General features: G+C 34.7%; 2 protein-coding genes across 6 annotated transcripts in view; one reads left to right on the plus strand and one right to left on the minus strand.

Annotated features, from left to right (window-relative positions):
* Window positions 1-633: 633 nt before the first annotated feature.
* Window positions 634-6,834, plus strand: LOC117116318 (mitochondrial import inner membrane translocase subunit tim16-B-like). Its single transcript, XM_033260338.1, has 4 exons — window positions 634-786; window positions 4,827-4,911; window positions 5,808-6,016; window positions 6,708-6,834. Exons 1-4 carry the CDS (start codon window positions 784-786, stop codon window positions 6,807-6,809), a joined length of 399 nt encoding a protein of 132 aa, XP_033116229.1. The 5' UTR covers window positions 634-783; the 3' UTR covers window positions 6,810-6,834.
* Window positions 6,835-9,922: 3,088 nt separating this feature from the next.
* LOC117116286 (transcriptional activator GLI3-like) overlaps window positions 9,923-19,342 on the minus strand; it is a 20,098-nt gene continuing 10,678 nt past the window's right edge. For all 5 annotated transcript variants that reach the window (XM_033260297.1, XM_033260296.1, XM_033260294.1 and 2 more), the window contains exons 3-6: window positions 17,674-17,888; window positions 13,739-14,073; window positions 13,046-13,164; window positions 9,923-12,253 (exon numbers count right to left, since the gene is read on the minus strand). In XM_033260297.1, the coding sequence (XP_033116188.1) occupies window positions 11,604-12,253; window positions 13,046-13,164; window positions 13,739-14,073; window positions 17,674-17,888 (1,319 nt within the window). In that variant the 3' untranslated portion in view covers window positions 9,923-11,603. The remainder of the gene's footprint in view (window positions 12,254-13,045; window positions 13,165-13,738; window positions 14,074-17,673; window positions 17,889-19,342) is intronic.

The raw sequence follows: 19,342 nt of genomic DNA on the forward strand, positions 1-19,342 counted from the left end.
CTTAAATCCACCACTGGGGGTCTATAACACCTCAGCCTCACCGTGAAGCGTGTGATGCAAGCGGCAGGGAAACACAGAATTACTCAAAAAGCTTATAAATACAGTTAATTAATCATAATATTAAAGTTCTATTTTGTACAAATTAGAGGCAGCCCTAGTTGGAAACTACTCTGATTGGTTGAGGAGTTTTGGTGTATGGACTGGAACGTGTGAGAGTGTAGTGTACAGGGTTGAATTCTATATGTGTCGCTGGGCCCATAAGGACAATCAATGCCGTTTGCACTGATCACTAGGTCACACAGGAAAGAAGATATAAATAAAAAAGTAAAATAAATTAAAATTTAAAGCACACGAAACAGACAGTGGCGTTGGCCTATCTAGAAGTCCTGACCTCGGATTCGCTGAATCGGGAGGGTTTTTTTTTTTTTTTTTTGGTCGGGGTGTGCAGGGGCGGATCCAAAATTTTTCAAACGGAGGGCACAACATATTCAGAATAGAAAGTGAGAGTGCTAATTTCAATATATACCTTGAAATTTTAAAATTTAATGGCAAAAAGTGGGGGGGGGGGAACATTCCCGTTCCCCTACCTACTGGATCCACCCATTAGATACGCCACTTCGAAATAGAAAGAACCACACACAACGCACGTGTCGGGTGTGAAAGTTCATGTGTGTGGAAAATGATGTAATGTCCTAAATTTCTCGTGATGGATTTTTTTTCTTTTAATTGATGTCAAAGATAATATGTTCGTTCACTGAATTATCCTCATAGAAGTGTGTTAATATGGTGAGCAATTATTATTTAGCTGATTTTAACAATTCTTTAAATTTTGAGGTTAAAAAATAAAAAACCTCGAGCCTCTAGGCCTAGGCCTTATTGATCAACCATGCTTGATTTCGTGAGGCGGGCGACAAAGATTTAACAGCACCACCCATTATCGTCCAAGGACAATTGGACCATTTTATGAACGATATTAAATCTCATCTAAACTTTACATAAATAAAGACCAGCAAACTGAGCAGACTTTAGTATTTTATAACTACGATTCTAAATGTTCAAAGAGTTTTAAAAAGGTATTTTAAGACATGGCGGAGGTAGGCCTAATATGTTTTTATGTAGGCCTAGGCCCTACCTTATTTTTGAAAGTGCAATTTGTGTTTGTAAACTACATTTATAAAAAAAATAAATAAATATAAAAAGTGTAAACTAAAATCAATTAACTTTTTTAGTTCTTTTTTTAAAAGGAAAAGCAAGATTAAAACTGTAGGTGTTATGATGGGAATAGTAGCCTAGCCCCCCCCCCCCCAGTCTAGGCTCTGTTTCATGTTGGTAGAGTAGAGTTGGTATTTATTTACTCTGAGAAAGAAGGATGAAATATAAAGGTGATGGACTTTTAATCATTTGCATAGGCATTTGATGTGATTTATCAGTTTTGTATTTAGTCAACTAAGCTCAATTAAGTTGAATACAAAGTGGCTGCTATAAATTGTTGACTACTGTAAAAGAAAGTCAGTTGTCTAATTTGTGAATACTTACCTGGATTAATCTCTCCCAAAAGAGAACACCCCTCAAAAACAAAATGGAACAGTCTGCCCTGGCGCGAAGCACAAGCGATCCCGCAACCACTCATACTGCGACCGTGCTGGGGTTTTTTTCATTGATTGTGTGAGGAATGTTCCGCTTTATAGTATAGAGAATACTGCACTATTGATTGTTGTTATTTTGAAATGTTCATGTATAAAACATTGCTACTATGAAAGTTCACAAACGTCGAATTGTAATAATTGTAGTTTATTCAGTTGGACAATTTCTGAATGAACAACCCGAGTGATAAATACAAAAATTCCTTGGATAGAAAATTAACGATGAATTAGTCAATTTACTATGCTTAATTGATGATGAATGGTGTCAGTGGGATGTGGAATAAATTACTTCCGGGACATACCAAAATGTTTCACCGTTTCCATTGAATAGACCTTTTTGAGTTTGAATCAAACTCAACTGAGCAGACAGAACAATACATGCATGACCAGCAAACAAATGTGTTTTCCCACAGACGCACTGGTTTTAACATATTACACTATTATTTTGTGGGACATTAACAACAACGTCCAAGGGGCAGGCGGCGGCGGCGTAGCTAGGTGTGAAAGGGTCTTAGTGCAAGATGAATTGCCAGGGCCTTTGTTGTGATATGGGAATTCCCAAAGGTCTCAGAAAATTCATCATCAAAAAGCTTTTGTAAACTAAATGTTCATTAACAAGTGTTACTCCATGGTGCATGTTCATTGAACCATTATATATGTTTAAATTGTGTGTTTATGAATACTACAGGTATTCTTGCCTTTTTTTCGTTTTAATATTGTTATAATGGCAACACTGCCTTGTTGAAAAACAACCTTGGGTGATATAAGCTTCCGTGTGTAAATAAAGATTTTATTATTATTATTATTATTATTATTATTATTATTATTATTATTATTATTATTAAATTGACGGGGTATCCATGGGTTCCCCTTTAGCCCCTGTTCTGGCAGATATGGCTTGAACAGTATAAAGGTCCCAGCGTCTTATTTTATAGACGTTATGTTGATGATATTTTTTGTTTATTCGCAATGAGGAGGACGTTCCTATATTTTTTAAATATCTTAATTCACGTCACCCTAACATTTAGTTTACTTTTGAGAAACAAGTTAAACAAAAACTTCCTTTCCTGGATGTATTAATTTCCAAATCAAAACATGGGCTAGCATCTACTTCTGTCTTCCGGTAACCTACACTTACTGGGCTCCTCATTAATTATTTTAGTTTTTGTTCATTCAATTACAAACTCGGACTGGTCCGGACGCTAGTTGACAGGACATTCAAAATTAATTGTAGCTGCATGGGTTTTCATGAAGACCTTAAAACCTTAATATCCATCCTAAGGAAAAATAGCTTTCTGCTACACATCATCAATAAAATAATTTTGAAATATCTTGATTCTGTATGCTCCCCCAATAAACGTTCAAAACCACCTGAGGCCATTGGAGATGCCACACCCACCACCACCCTTTATTTCAAAATTCCATATATCGGCCCCTTTTCTAAGATTGCCTCGCATAAAATTTGTTTGCTTTCTAAGCAATTATGTAATGATTTTGAATTTAAGTTGGTTTTTTCTTCATTTAAAATAAAAAAATTGTTTTCAGTGAAGGATCCTGTCCCTCCCGGGCTCCGCTCTCGTGTTGTATAAATTTGTGTGTGCTGACTGTAATGCCAGCTATGTTGGAGAAACTAGCCGACACTTCTAAACACGTGTGCGCGAGCACTTGGCAATGGATAGGAACTCTTACATATTAAAACACCTTAAGAATTCACGCAAATTCATGCAAACTTGTAGCAAGGACTGTTTCCGTATTCTTGACTCCGCCCCATCAATTCATCATTTTAAAATAAAGGAGGCATTACATATTCAATGGGAGCAGCCCTCACTCAACAAACAACTTTACCATGTTAATTTAACTTTGTCATTCTGATTTTACTTCATTCCGTTTACCATTAATTATACATTGTTTCTATTCATGATCTTGTGTTCACAACTTGATACGGTTGAATTACATATAGATTGACGTATCACAAACTTCACTTCGTTTAAATAAGATTGCCTATATGGAATCTCTGTACGCTGATGATGACAGTAGGATCTGTCGAAACATGTATGTAGCGTAAGGCCTAGCAATGGCTAGGCCTAATTATGTTTTCAGGCATTGCCTGAAATGATCGTTCTCAAAAGTATCGTCATATTTTTGAATTTTATTTATAGTGCATTATTATTATTTTTTTTTAAATTATTATTTTTATTATCATTATCATCATAAAAATACAGTACTTCTTTTCCCCCACTCCTACATTGAAGGCCTAGGCTAGTAATAAATACTAATGATAATCGGATTTGTAACTATTCTAAAGTAATCAAGAAAATTGGTGCCACATCAAATTTAACAACTGCAGTGGGGTGGGGAGGTGGTGGTCAGGGAATTCAAAATAGAAGGGCCAGGGAGGGATTTTTACAAATGACAAAAAAAAGTAAGTAAATAAATAAGAATGTCTGTTCTGTGCTTTTTGATTTTAATTTATTAATTTTATAGTAATTTTTCCTATTTTATGTTTCTTTTTTTTTCTGTTTCTTTTTCGGTTTGGAGAGCCACTTGACAGTATTTTAGTATACTCTTGGTTATCCTGTCTTCCCGAGTTTGAAACTGTTTTGTGTGTTCAAATTAGACAAAATAAATGAAATGAAGGTGAAGATCACCTCAGACCCACCATGGTGGGGGCTGATAGCTGATGTAATAAGTAAATTTATTATTATAGTACCTCTAGATGTCCGGAAATGGCACTCTCAAACTTAAATTTTAATATAATTTCATTTTTCCCCCATTTCTTTTATAATTTTGAAAAAAAAGGAGGGTAGACTGGCTGGGGAACCCATGAATACATCATTGATTTGCAATCAACACAGTAATTCTAAAAAAACCGAATATTACTGAGGGGCCTGCTGGCTGCTTTATTCTTCAAAAATATTAAGTTGGAAATTATTTTAAATTATTATATTTAGGTCTATATATGAATGGGCCCCTAATAGTCCTGGGCCCCAGTGCTTTGCACTGACTGCACTGCCCTGTAGCTACACCAGTGGGGAAAGGGATTAGCTTAAAGGTCTGCATTTTGCTGTATCTACATAGGGCGATATTACTAATTTTTCTTTTCTATAGCTTGATGATAATTTCCTTCTCAGATAATTTCAAAACAAAACACACACACGCAATGATAACTTCCTTGATTTTTAGGCGAAGTACCTAGCTCAGATTGTTGTTCTCGGGGCTCAAGTTGTTGGACGTGCATTTACCAAAGCTTTGAGGCAAGAAATTCAGGGTAAGCCAAAATGATGGACATGCAAGGATTTCATTTTGTTAACAGCATTCATTAAACTTTTCCTATTTTATATTTTAATGCTGTAAAATCTCGAATGGAAGCCCAGTGGGCTTAATCTTGAGAAGGAGCCTATCGCCGAAAAGGAGCTCCCTCCCCCTATCTTAGTTTTCAAAAGTAATTTCTAAAAGAAGTCCATCTCGAAAAGAAGCCTATGGGCTTGTAATCAAGATAGTATAGACTTTCGTTTCTTTTGGTTATCTTTCATTATGATACTCATACGTATCATAATATCATTTTATTGTATTAGGATAGTTAAAATACAAAAAAAAAATTTTTACAGACTTTTGAATTACCTAACTGAAAATGTTGTATAGTAGCAATTCCAAATTTTGAAAAGAAGCCCCTTTTTGGTTTGCAAAATTAATCTTGAAAAGAAGCCCATCCAGGGGACTAAATGATATTATGGCTGTAGGTTGCGTCACCGCTGCCTTAACCACTCAACCATTTGACTCGCCTCCCGGTGTATGGGATTGTCCCCCAGTGTATGGGATTGTCTCCCAGTGTATGGGATTGTCCCCCAGTGTACTGCCCAATCACCACCAAAAGGACCCGTATAAGTCTTCTTCAGACTTGTGTGGGTTATCCTGGGTGTTTACACCAAATAAATACAATCCAATCCAACTTGCTATACTATCAATTGGTTGCCTCCTGTAGCATTCCTGGCCCTAAACTGTATACAATTTAAAGGTTATTCATTTATATTGCGCAAAATAAGAGTCTATGTGCAGAACAAGTGATAAGATGTAATTTGAAAAACAAAAAGGGAATAATGATACACTAATAATATGTTAACAAAATAATTGATGTGTACTGTGTTATTCTTAATATTTACACAGCAAGCCAGGCTGCTGCTCAGAGGGCTGGTGGAGGGAAGCGAGGTGCCAAGGCTGCTGCCACCAATAGTTTAATGGGCATGACGACGGAAGAAGCACAGAAAATACTCAACGTCTCCAAACTTGATGAAGAGGCTGTAAACAAACAATATGAACATTTATTCAAAGTTAACGATAAAGCCAAAGGAGGATCATTTTATCTGCAATCGAAGGTCAGTTTGAGGTCAAATCAGCAACTGCTAAGATAACGCCTTCACTAAGGAGCATCCTTTTTTTAAAATATTTTTATGAGGGTACAAAACATACTCTAGGGAAGAAGAGTCAACAGTGTATGTACTATGCTACAAAAGTGAAAAAATAATTTTAAAATGATATCTTTTGTGTACACTTTTTTGAGGGGGAGGGGTCACAGAAAATAATAAGTTTTGAAAAAATTGGATGATTTTTAAAGCCCTGTCTAGAAATGTTCACTTTGACATAAAGGTTGTATTCCACTGTTTTTGTTAAGCCATTGCTATGTGCACATTGAAAAAAAATCAATGTGCACAGGTCTGTGAAAATTATGACAAATATATGTGTTTTGCCTGTATTGGATAAAAAGAATTCAAATCGCACAAATTACCACAGGAGTTAAATGTCGCACTATACTTATAATGTCGACAGGGCACTAATGATGACGATCATAATTTTAATAATAAAATAATAAAAAAGTAAAGGTAGGAGAATAACCCATTTTACATGTTCGCATGGCGGATAAAACTTGTTATTTATATTATTACAACTGTTATGTGTTTTACTTAAAAATTTTACGCTGCCTAACATTATCATAAATATTTAGAAGTTTTTATATTTTATTTAAAAATGTTGCCAGGTATTAATGATTATCTTTGTGTATATTTTTAGGTTGTTAGAGCAAAAGAAAGGTTAGATCAAGAAATAGTTGCAAGTAAAGAAGCTGCTTCCAGGAAAAGCATTAATCAAGGAGAAGAGAAACCAGGAACATGATGGATCCGGGATACTGTAGTTCGGGAAAAAAAAAATCACCTATAAGTTACTCTGTTCCCAGATTAAAGCAACATTCAAACATGTTGCATTGGGAAGAAAATAAGGAAAATTAGTTGGAATAGCAATAACAAGAACTATGAAGAAACTAGTGACAATGAAGAAAATCTATTGTGTCAATGTAGAGACTATTGTGACAATGAAGGAACTATATTGTGACAATGAAGGAACTATATTGTGACAATGAAGAAACTGTATTGTGGCAATGAAATAACTATTATATGTGACACCGAAAGGTCCACTGATTAATCTCAGATAAGATAGTATAATACATAATCCAAGTATCGAAATGCACGCCATCATGTTGGGATTCAATATTTCAACATTAATCTATAGATGAATCAGGAATGATGATGACATAATTAATGTTGAAATATTGAATCCCAACACGATGGAATGCATTTTGATACTTGATGTACAGGTATGTATTGTACTATATTATTGTGACAATATAATGAAGAAAATATGTTGTGACAATGAAGAAATGATATTGTGACAATGAAAATGAAGATTGACACTGTAGCTTGATGCTTCTGAGTGTCCAGTAAAATTGGGTCTCACATGGTGTGTACTCATATAGGCGACCACCTCTCATGAGCAACCACTACACTTGAGGCTGGTCGCTTACAAGAGATTCACTTTAGAACTTTTGAAAAATCTTGACTAAACTTCCTAAGGCTTATAATTAGGCTCAGTTTATAGTGTGGAAAGATGTATTGTCCCATGAAAAATACCCCAAAAATCATAAAAATCACTTTTTGCCCATTTTGAAGTAACATAAAAATTATCATTACCCATCATTTTACAGTGAAAAATGAAACGCATCCGGTCACTGGAAATGTTTTATTATTTTAATTATCCAGTTTAAAAATTTGCTAAAGTAGAACTGCAAAATGAGCAAGTTAATTTCAAAATTATTTTAAAAGGTTTTTTTTGCCATTTTTCAAGGGAAAATATATCTTGAATCCATCCTATAACTTGAAATTTAGTTTGGAATTTTTACATCAGAAATAAATAATTATTAATAATGTTATTGGAGAGTTGCTTGCTGTGGGAGGAAAATGCACTAATAGGTATAACTAATGGCTTCAGTGTTGAGGTTGATGTAGAATACAGATCGCTCCCTAATTCGAGACAACCTTTGAGACATGAAAATTTGGGGTGGTCTAGGGGTCTGTCTGTAGAGTGGATTCGGAATTACATTGGAGAGTGTGCCATAATTTAATATTTCATTGTTTCACTCTTCTTTGTTACCAATGAATGTTTGCATCTAAACCATTCGTTTCCACAATGCTGAACTCCCATTTTCCCCAAAATTAATTAAGACTTGATAGGCTCAGTATTGTAGGAACACAGAAGGGGCATAGGCTTTGTTTTCCACTAAATGAGCAGTGGTAGCACCAGCGGAGTTCATGAGGAGTAATTTTTGGTGATACTAAGCCATAAAAACTCGCCCCATGAACCCTGCCAGGGATTTTTATTCCAGAACATTGAGGCTCTAATCGGTCCTTTGATTCGGACTCTCTGATGACAAATATGTGAAGCCACCACTGCAAATGAGGAAAATTGCCACCATTTGTGACAGACCTATTAAGTAGGGCTTTACTATTTAAATACAAGAATGATCAATAAATTTCATTGTGCTATATATGTTACAGTACAATAAATGTATAACAAAAAACATTCAATAGTCAAATGTGTACTTTTATGAATAAATTAAATGAAACGTTTCAGAAATAGATTGTTTTTTGTATATTGGCTTGTATACCTGCAAGTCTCAAAGTGCTCAAGGCATAAACCTAAGCCAGTCGCGTCCAACAAATGTGCCAGCTACTCGTCTGTCCACTAACGGAGATAATTAGGCCCGGAAACCCTGAAAAACTACTACTCGTCTTGTATATTGCACCATCCAGAGTGTCACTCAAACTCAAAAACTGACCAATGAGAATAGGGCCTGGAACATGCGCATGCCTAAGCAGCACACGTGTTGTCCCATAAACGTGTTTACAATGTTTTAACGCTGTCGTTTTGTGGGACGTCTCTTGGCATCAATATCCAAGGGGTGGAGATTAATGGAAAGATCACCACACATGAGCTCATACTGCAGCCCCAGCAGCTGTTCAGGGCACAGGACCTCCATGGAGGAAGCCTGGATGTCCTGTCGGGGAAGAGGCCATCATTTTTTGTTGGGGGACACTGTTTTGATAAAGCATTTCTACATTCTGAAAGTGGCATTTCGAACAAATAAGTGGTGTCTATTATTAAAACTTTGAGTGGCATGTCTGCAGTAGTGGATCATTGTCGGTGACCATTGATTTCTCATTGGGGCACTTGGTCCTTTTGTCGAGGAATTTCTCGTGTCACCACACTTGTGGTGTACTCAGACTATATTGTTTCTGAAATGATACAAGTTGAGGCAAAATGTACGTACAGTACAAGTAATGCTCGTGCTGAATCCCCGCATGGTAAAGAATGCTTGTGCTGTAAAACCTTGTACCGAAGTGCACCACTTTGTACTGTCCTGTTTCTTCCTGAAATAGCCACTGACGTTGTTGACTTGTTTTTAATTGGTACAGCAGAAAAGTTATTTAAAAAAAGAGTGGAAGGTTTGCCTTGCTTGCTGGTGGCATTAAGTAGGGTAATCTATAAGGTGAAAGTTGTGATCAGCGGTGGCTCCAGAAATTTGCTGATTAGGGGGGGGGGGGGGTTTAGTCGACTACAGTGTCGACAGAAATTTGCTGATTAGGGGGGGGGGGGTGTTTAGTCGACTACAGTGTCGATCAGGGTCCTGGAATAAAACTCTCTAGGCAGGGTTCATGGGGAGAATTTTTATGGCTTAGTATGGCCTAAAATTGTGCTTTTAGATTTAAAAGCAATCAAAATAATGCTTAGGCAAATAAGTTTTTCTGGTCCGATGATCTGGAGGTTGTGGCGATCCCAGGCCCTGATCTTTGTCTGGCGCTGATCTCCGTCTGGCGCCACCACTGCCTGTGATATATCTGCCACATTATATGTATGGTTTATAGCCACAGCTAATAAACATCTTCACAAAACAAATAAATACACTAATTTAATATCAACCATCTTATCACTCAGTCAGGTTATGTTAACTGTTGATATCTACAAATAAGGCATATTTTCAAGGTGTTTATATTAATTAAAAAACAAGTTCAGTATTTGTTTACAAAATGAGAACTTGCATTGTTTATAAACTCAGATCAGTTAGGATCATTAAAACTTCTGATGAGTTCTCTAAAGATATGTTATTCTAAATATCAATATTACATGTAGTGATTCAAAAAATGTATTTTAACATATTCATTTTATATAAGACATCCTGTTATTGGCCTTTGGCTGTTGGATGTATCATGAAATAAAGAAATGAAGAAAAGGGATAAAAGCACAGGAGAGTATTATGCAGACAGCCAATCATAGGGCATACAGCTCAGGATGTTTAAGGACATGTGATGCGAGTGGGTGAGTGGTGGTAGTGAACAAAAAAAAATCTATCCACCCTATTTTTTGGGGCCTGTTACACCAACATAACATTTTTTTTTTGGCAAATCTCTGGCATTTTGCTAAAGTTAGTAATCTAATTGTAACTATTATACCAGTACACAATTTGTTTGTCTATTTCATGTAAAAAAATATTTAAAAAATTATCAGAAATTAATTATTCAAATTCTATTCTATTAAAAAATCAATTCAAGATCTAGAAAAGTAAGATATCTTATGTCTGACTTTTCTAGATCTTACTTTTCTAGACACTAGAAAATTTGAATAATAACCATGATCACAATTTTATTAGAACAACAATTGTTATTAATTCTTGATTCATTTACCTGATGACAAATATCCTTTTTGTTGAAAAGCTAATATGAATCAAAATACTTGGACCCCTTATTTCTCTAGTTTACAATACAAGAATAGAAGTTGTATGTCATAAAGAAATGGCCAGGCTGCAATATCACTCAAGCAGCTAGTTGGTGGATTTAGCAATGTTCTGTGTATAAGTACTAGGTTTCTTATTAGCTCTCACAAACAAAATTGGCGGGAAAATATTGCGGGACGAGTAAACTCGTGGCCGGCAGTGGGACAGCATTTTTTATTTTCTGTTGCAAGTGCGAGTTTTATCATCCACTTTTTGCATGGGTTGCGCTATATGTTAAGCAGGCACCCCCACTCATGCAATCGAGTGTACTGCGGCAAGATAACCAACAAACATACATCCGTTATTCGTACGCTACCGTCTATGTGTACTGCATGTTCCTCGAACTTCTAGCCATTAAGTCTGTGGTTCTACAATATATAACAAAGAAGTCATAAACGCTAGAATGTTACCCCTTAGCAATATCCTGTGGGATGAGTATACTCGTCGCTGGTAGCCAACGACGTGTTATGATGATCCCCACTACAGATTGTAGTAGGCTGCCCTCAATCAGCCTGTTCTACCTCTTCTCCAGAGCTTGAGAGGCAATTTTGGAAATCAGAGGTACTAGCTTAGAATCAAGATGATGATTTCAAAATATGAAAAATCCTACAAATTATATTACTGTACAAGAAAATTTCTGGCCATTTGTATTTAAAAAACTATATTAAATTATGTTACATATAAAAGACGGATGACTAATTACATAAAAGACTAATTATATCTATATAATTGTATCAAACTGGAGAAATAGAAAAAAATCTTAGAATTGCACCATGTTTATCAAGTTATTATAAAATCCAGTATATCTATGTTGATATCGCTGTGGATAAGGATGAATTTTGCGCTGTGGTCAAAGCTGAGTGTTGCGATACCTCTGTGTTGAGTTGATCTTGATTCATGAATAAGTGATCTTTTGTGACAAGAGTTAATAAAGAAGCGTTCTCTTTCTTTACAAGATGATTCTTCGATTCATGAGTTAATGCGTCATCTGATGCAGTCAATACCTGCGCTTTGAAAAGTAAATCATGCGTCCTGCTTGAATCAACAACACTGTTGAGGATGGGCTTGACACCGAAAGAATTTGCTTGTACTGCGGATAACATTTGCGGAACTGGAAGGTACTGGTGTGAGAAACCAAACACCGGTGGTAAAACCGGTGAGGTCCTCGTTGGTAGCACTGGGCAGACCACGAGCTGGTCTGGTAACATAACGTCCGTATGCGGTATAACAGCTTTAACTGGCTTTGACGATGGGTTTTCTGGCTTAGAAACATAGTGACTATGAGAACGTGCATGTTTACGTAGCGAGCTTGGATCTGTGTAGCGTTTGTTGCAGTCCGGTGCTTTGCAAACATACGGTTTATCTTCAACGTGCGTCCTGGTATGTTTAAATCGATCACTGGAGTTGGAGTAGCGTTTGTTACAACCTTCTACTGGACACGCATAAGGCTTCTCTCCTTAGAAAAAAAGATATTTTAATAATGAATAATATTTTGGCTAAATAGTAAAACATTAAACATTCTTATAACAACATAATCATTCTTTCATACGGCCTGCCTGAATCAAAAGTTAGCTCTCAAATCTTAACATAACGTTCTAAATCTTGTGATTTCTTTCTCTGAAAAAGTATTTCTCTGTCTCCCTCTCACATGATTTGCTATGTTGTGACGTTGAATTAAACTTCTTTTTTTTTTTCTCCACAATATTTCTCTTATTGGATTGTGTTTACCTAGGTGTGTGTGTGTAAGTTTAGGCCTATACATGTAGTACTGTACAGAAAAGTAAGTCTGTATTGCTGTATCTGCTTGTATTTATATTAAGTACAGTAGTTTAATTTAAGTTTAATTGTTAAGTTATGATAAGAAGGGGCTTTCAAATTGTCTGCTTGTGCTCTGTTGTATTTTTTTTTAAAATGCAACTTCTTTTTTGTAATTTTGTTGGTCTTGAACGCGCCATCAATTGACGATTGCCACTGTAACAATAGTGTAAGTTCAATAAATTATTATAATTGCTTTAATTAACTTCTATTTTTGTTTAAGTTTAAAGAAAGGTTTTCCTTTTATATTATATTAATAATTATAAATTTATTGATGTTTATTTACAATGTTATAAATATTGATATATTGAATGATGAAGTTATAGATATTGACTGATAAATTTGTGGTATAGATACTGATAAAGTGATTGGTAGATAAAACTAGTTATAGATACCGATAAAGTGATTGGTTGATTAATTTGATTCCTCGTACCTGTATGTGATCGTTTGTGGATCTTGAGGTTTTCCGAACGTGAGAAACATTTCTTGCAAATGTGACATTGATGTGGCTTTTCGTTTGTATGTGATCGCACATGAATGCGCATCTTGTACCTGGAGGAAACAAAACCAATTATGACAAAGTTAGGTCAAATGCCAAATGTTAAAGGTACACTTATTTATGATAATGATAAACATGTACTTATTGCACAGATTAAAGGACACAAATTTAGTAGCAGTGCCAGTAGGAGGTCCAAGGGCACTTCTACACAGCTAAGCTATTTATGATAGGCCTAGACCCATAAATAAATACAGTAGTAGTAGTCCAGAACAATGGACTTTCCATCAGGATCATTGTCCCCTAAAGAACTCATACTTGTCGGATTAATGATAGATTGTTATGAAAACTAAAAAAAAATGGCCCGAAAATCTTCACCCTGTCCCAAAGACGATCGGGCCCATTTTCAAAATAATTAGAACTCCATGCTTATATCTTGCACTCAAGGCAACTTACTAGTTGGTGCTACTGAAGTTTTTCATTTAATATGGAAATCTGAAGACATAGTTTGTAGAAATATATTTTATGAACTTAAGAAATCTGGAAAAGTGGTCTTTAATTAGAGGGAGACCTGTATCAAAAAGGAAGAAATAACATTAACAACATCAACATAAATAAAATAGCACGTACTTAGCGTTGAATCCTTTGCCATTTCTAGTGCAGCCAATCCACCGGCAACAATACCCTGTGCCATCATCCAGGAGAATGTGGCTTCGGTTTACGTGGTTCACCAACTCTTCTTGAGTCGTAAACTTTAGGAAGCAATTCAGCCAATCACAGCTTAGAACATCAACCACCTGATTATGGGTCTGCGCCATCCGCGCTGGAATTGGTAAGCCTGTCGCTGTGGTGATGGTCAGCTGGGTTGTACCATCCTGCATAATGCTATTGGGAACTAGATTGGATGGTTCTGAGAGCTGTACCATTGTTGTAACAGGGGTGTCATCTTGATCAGCAGATTTAAACTATAATAAAACAAATATAGATTATGAATGACAACATAAAGATAAGAACCAATCCTATAATTTTGAAGTACTGTAAATTAAATAATTTGACATAAAACCAATAATGACATAGAAGGGTTGATTACAGTAATTTAGGCCAAATAAAAAAAGGTTTCCCATCCCATTTTCAACTAAAGAGTACAATTGTTTACAAAATAAATGCTGTAGAATTGAGAATTGCTACAATAAAGAAGGAGGTTCTCTTGAAATGGACTTGATAACTTCCTCTCATGCTTAAGCCCACTGGGCTAATTTTTCAAGGTTTTACATTATGTGTATTATGACTACAGTATCTTTGTGAAGCTGAAAGGAGAACTACATCCTCACTCACCATATTTACAGTACAGTATTATGCAATTGTGACAAGGATTGGTGAGTTCTAAGATGTGAAGCTTTTCTAGAAAAACTTTTAAGTTGACGATAATGGCACATACACTTTTTTGTATATAAGAAAAAACTAGTAACATTTTGTACAGGCTCCATGTTTCTTTTTATTTGCCGATTACAGGCTCAAAATATTCTTAATTTGTTCTTATTTTCTAGAAAATTATTTTATCAGCAGTATATTACTGTACTGTATTATAGAGGGTATCACATAATCACACCTACTGCAAATAAGGTACAGTTAGATTTATTGCTTTTCCTACTGTTCTATTTAAAAATAAAAACCTCACTTGACATTTTACCTCAGTGTAAATTTGTTCTTATCTTATAAAAAAAAAGTGTATTGTTTTTATGTTAGATTTTATCACACAAGCTTTTAACATCTATTACTGTAATGGAAGCAGCTTTGGCATTTGCATAGCTAGGCCAAGACCCAAGCTTCATCTATGTCTTGTATATTTCTGTCATGAAAAATGCACATGGTTGTTGCCTGGCAACTGTACTACCCGTGGGGTCTTAAAAGTGACACAAGATGGCTACTAAAGCTGTCAATTGAATTTGAATTATGAGCACCAAAGATATCATCACTAATATTTAGAACTGCCAACCCAAGACACCACAGAGAAATTTGAACATCAAGGTCAGACAATCAGTACACGCATGAGCATCCACCTTTTGCACACACCTACATTGTTTTATCTCACGCATCATAACAATTTTTTTTAAATATAAAATGCATATAGACTGATTTTATAATAAAATTTATAAAAATGAAGAATTCGTCACTAAAATGTGAATATAACCCATATACATTTTTTTTCACAACGCTTTACTGACCAACGACTCTAAACACTAGCAGTTCCGCCACTACAATCAAAAAAATATAACATAGAGGGCGCTCTATACAATTTTGTTTTGTCTCGCGCATCAGACTCAAAGAAAGTTGCCAGTTATAAATCAGAAATATATATTTTTTACTAGTCCAAACTATAGACTTAGGATTCTAATTTGCGAACAATAACTCACCTTAATACGTACTTTAAGGGTTATGTCTAACAAGGCGGCTCAAATCCCTGGATAGTTTATCAAATATATTACCAGTTCCTTAGGCATAACAAGTACACCCCCTACTGTACGCCCAATTTTATGTACCAGCCTTTCTTATGCCAAAAGCCCAGCCTATGACTTGAAGGAGCAGGTTGTACCCTTTTCACGCTAACAGAAAATATTTTAACATTAACATGTTGTAACAACTTTGATCTCCACAGATATTTTTCTTTGTTTCACACACACAAATTCAAACCTTACAAAATCTCGGGAGGATAGCAGTAGGCATAGTCTTAGCGAACACGACATTCTGTTGCCTGATAGGTCCCCTTCGATATTTCAGAAGTTTTACGAATTTGCTTTCACACTATATACGCAAACAACTTGATACTAGTTGTTACTATTTGCAAAGAAAGTGGCAGTGTGAATAGGGTATTAGCTAACTTTACAGGTCAAAACAAGTATTAGCTTTGAATTAAAACATGCAGTGCTGAAAAATTGCCCAATTTAATTGAAAGGGGAACAAAATTTTTAAGTGACTATCCTAGAATTTTGAGATTTTATGTCAGTCAGGCTTGGTCAAACAACATTATCATCATCATCATAACGCTTTCAGTATCATATGTGTTGAATCATTATAACATGATATAAAATTATAAAATTCAACAGACTGTAATTTAAGCAACCTGTATTTAGCACTCAAAACTAATTATTAGGTGCTTCAGAAATTTTGTATTTACTGTATTACAGATATATTTGAAGACATGGTAAAAGTAAAAAATGTAAAGGTGTCCCTAACCAAACATATTAAGCTGATTTATTAAACCATTTTAGCAAAATCTTAGCTTAAAATAGTGCATGCGTACAATTGACTCTTTAATTTTAAGCAATTTTTAAGCTAAGTAATATTGATAAATCGGACTAAAGCAAAAAATGGTTACTGAAATGCATTTTTGCTAACTTGAGATCTGCATATGTAGCATCGTCATCACAACCACTGACCACCATCATCAAACAAGACACGGAATGCAATCATAACAGGTTTAAACGTTTTTGTACATCTTTGTACCACACACCTCAAAACCATCCCCCGCAGAGATATTTCTCCAACCATCTTGCCAAAAAAATGAAAATGAGAGTACACTAATGAAATCACATGGCTCTGTTCGTGTTGATGGTATTGGACCCCCTGCAGAGTCACGTTTCGCAAAATTGAGAGAAATTGTAATTCCTGAGTTTGGTCGTCTTCGTTTATTAGGTTAAGGCCAATCCCAAGACCCCCTGCTGAGAACTCTTAAAATTACAAAATAAATTGAATACAGAAATTAGGTATTACTAGTAACAGGAGAATATTGAGGTCATTCAATAACACAAATACAGTAAAATTCAACTCTTCTTAGAAAAAAAAGTTATGGATTCTATTAACGGAAAACATTTATAATGTAAACAAAGTAATAGAGGAAAACATTTATGATGTAAACAAAGTAATAGAGTTTATATTTAACTTAAATTTCAAAACTTGAAATAATTAAATAAAACTTGAAATAAATAAATATGTATTGTCCTGTAAAAAATACCAAAATATATCATAAAAATCAGATTTGAAATTGACTCGTTTTTAAGTTACATGAAAATTATCAACTTGAAGATAGGAATTAATGTATTTAAAAAATGTTTACCCATAATTTTACAGCAAAAAATTATAGAAACACTTTTATTACTTTTATCAAATTCAGTATAAAAATCAGGGTACACATTTTTAAATGCTCAATGTTACTGCAAAAATGGGCAAGTAAATTTCAAAATTATTTTTTTTTTAAATTTTGTTTTGTCATTTTCAGCGAACAATACATCTTTAAAAGCCAACAATCTGTTCTCTATTTAGTTAAAGGTACATTTAATATGGTCACTGGAACTATTTTGATAAAAATCTTACCAAGACCATGGGAAGGGGAACTCTTACCGTTGTCCGCTCTTGGAATTGGAAAATAAAAAATATACAAAAAAAAAGAACTCAAATTTGATTTTTACTGACAAATTTAAGTTGTTTTCTAGTGGCGGTCAAAAAATTTAGTTGACCGACTGTTTACATTTTTTTCTGTATAAATTGCAAGATGAAAAAATACTTACAGAAATCATGTTACTATGATCCAGTTTGAATGCAGAGGTTGTTGATGTTTGCAGTTCTCCAAGAACACTGGAAGATGCGAGCACAATGGAAGAGTCCATTACAGTGGAGGTGGATAAGTCCAAGGGTTTGGCAGTAACTGAGGTACTATGGTTTAGAATACTGTTGTTGTTATCATTGGTTGGATCGTGGATGGAGCCATTTATCAGGAGTAAACCTACAAATAATACAAATGAAAATATCTTAGAATAATAAATAATAATTATTATAATAACAGCAAGAAGAAAAAGAAGACAGGGCAGCTAAAATAAATACAAAAGTAAGAAAATATGACTCAAGTACACAAGCCCTGCAAAACTTAAACTGGAATAAACTTGAAGACCAACTGTATCGAAATGAGGCTATTACATTGTATAAGATATTCCATAATCAAGCACCACCATACTTAAACACATTATTTATCCCTAAGGAAGAAAAATACCATACAAGATCCAATGATGTCTTGTCTTTGAAAAAACCCAAAACGGAGTACAAAAAGCGAAGTTTTTCGTATCGCGGAGCCAAATTATGAAATAGTCTTGAAAGTGCAGTTCAAAATGCAACAAATGTTTATTCATTTAAACAGTTATTACCCAGTGGTGTAAGTTTTGAATTTGTTTATGTTTACTTTTATAAAAATTGTTTAGTAAATGGTGTTCTGTTAATCTTTTTAGTATTTTATCAATATCACAGCCTTATAGAAGGACATCTTCGGGTGATACAAGCTTTTCCGTGTTTAAACAAAGCCTTTTGTTTTTAGTATTATTATTATTATTAAGAGAAGGAGAAAGAAGTCAAGGAGGTGAATAATAATCAGTAAAATAAAAATTGAAATAAATATTTTAAATAATATATTATTATTGAGATTTTATCCCCCTGCCGATAGCAGAATACACCTCACAAACCAAACCCCTGCTCATCCGAAATTTATTAGAGAAGAAAAAAATTATGATATAATAAACAAATAATAAAAAAGGGGTTTCATCCTTCTCGTTTCTCTAAAAATCTGGACAAGAAATTGGATTAATTTAAAATTTGGCCATAGAGAAAACAATAGATATCAATTTATTCAAAATATTGAACAAAAAAAAACCAAAAAATATCTTAAATGGAGATGTACAGTAGTTTGTTGAACCATAGAGGTATACAACTGTGAACATTTTACTCCATTCCTCAACCTTCATTGAACGTGATCTGATTGGCTGATTCTCTTTGTCCCAATTAAGGAAAGCTTCTTAGGGATTTATCATGACAGATCCAATAATCACAAGAATTCAATTGTGGGATAGAAACTTTACCATAGGGTGCTGTTTGGGACATTGCTATTTATGTTTTTAAAATGGCACTAACGGTGCCCTGTATAGGATGCATTATCTCGAAAGCTCCGATGAAGGCAACATAACAGAGGCAGTAGAGTATTAGCCCTAACGGCCACCCACACAAAAAAAGATCTATTAATCAATCAGCTAAGTGTTTTTAGAGCTCATCATTGGAGCTAAAGTCTCTGAATTGAATAAAATTCATAGATTTTCAATAATTGATAATTAAAATAGAATGAGAAAATGTTCTCCTCTGTAATTACCAGATGCAGAGCTAAGCAGTGGTGTATCTAGGGGGCTTGTGTGCACACTC

Source organism: Anneissia japonica, unplaced genomic scaffold, assembly GCF_011630105.1.
Source record: "Anneissia japonica isolate Jap-2015-1 unplaced genomic scaffold, ASM1163010v1 scaffold287602_len1038180_cov171, whole genome shotgun sequence".
Taxonomy (NCBI): domain Eukaryota; kingdom Metazoa; phylum Echinodermata; class Crinoidea; order Comatulida; family Comatulidae; genus Anneissia; species Anneissia japonica.

Excerpts from the sequence above, each read along its gene's own strand:
- LOC117116318 (XM_033260338.1), top strand. Across the intron at positions 4,912-5,807 it reads TTTGAGGCAAGAAATTCAGG|CAAGCCAGGCTGCTGCTCAG; the intron begins GTAAGCCAAAAT and ends ATATTTACACAG. Across the intron at positions 6,017-6,707 it reads CATTTTATCTGCAATCGAAG|GTTGTTAGAGCAAAAGAAAG; the intron begins GTCAGTTTGAGG and ends GTATATTTTTAG.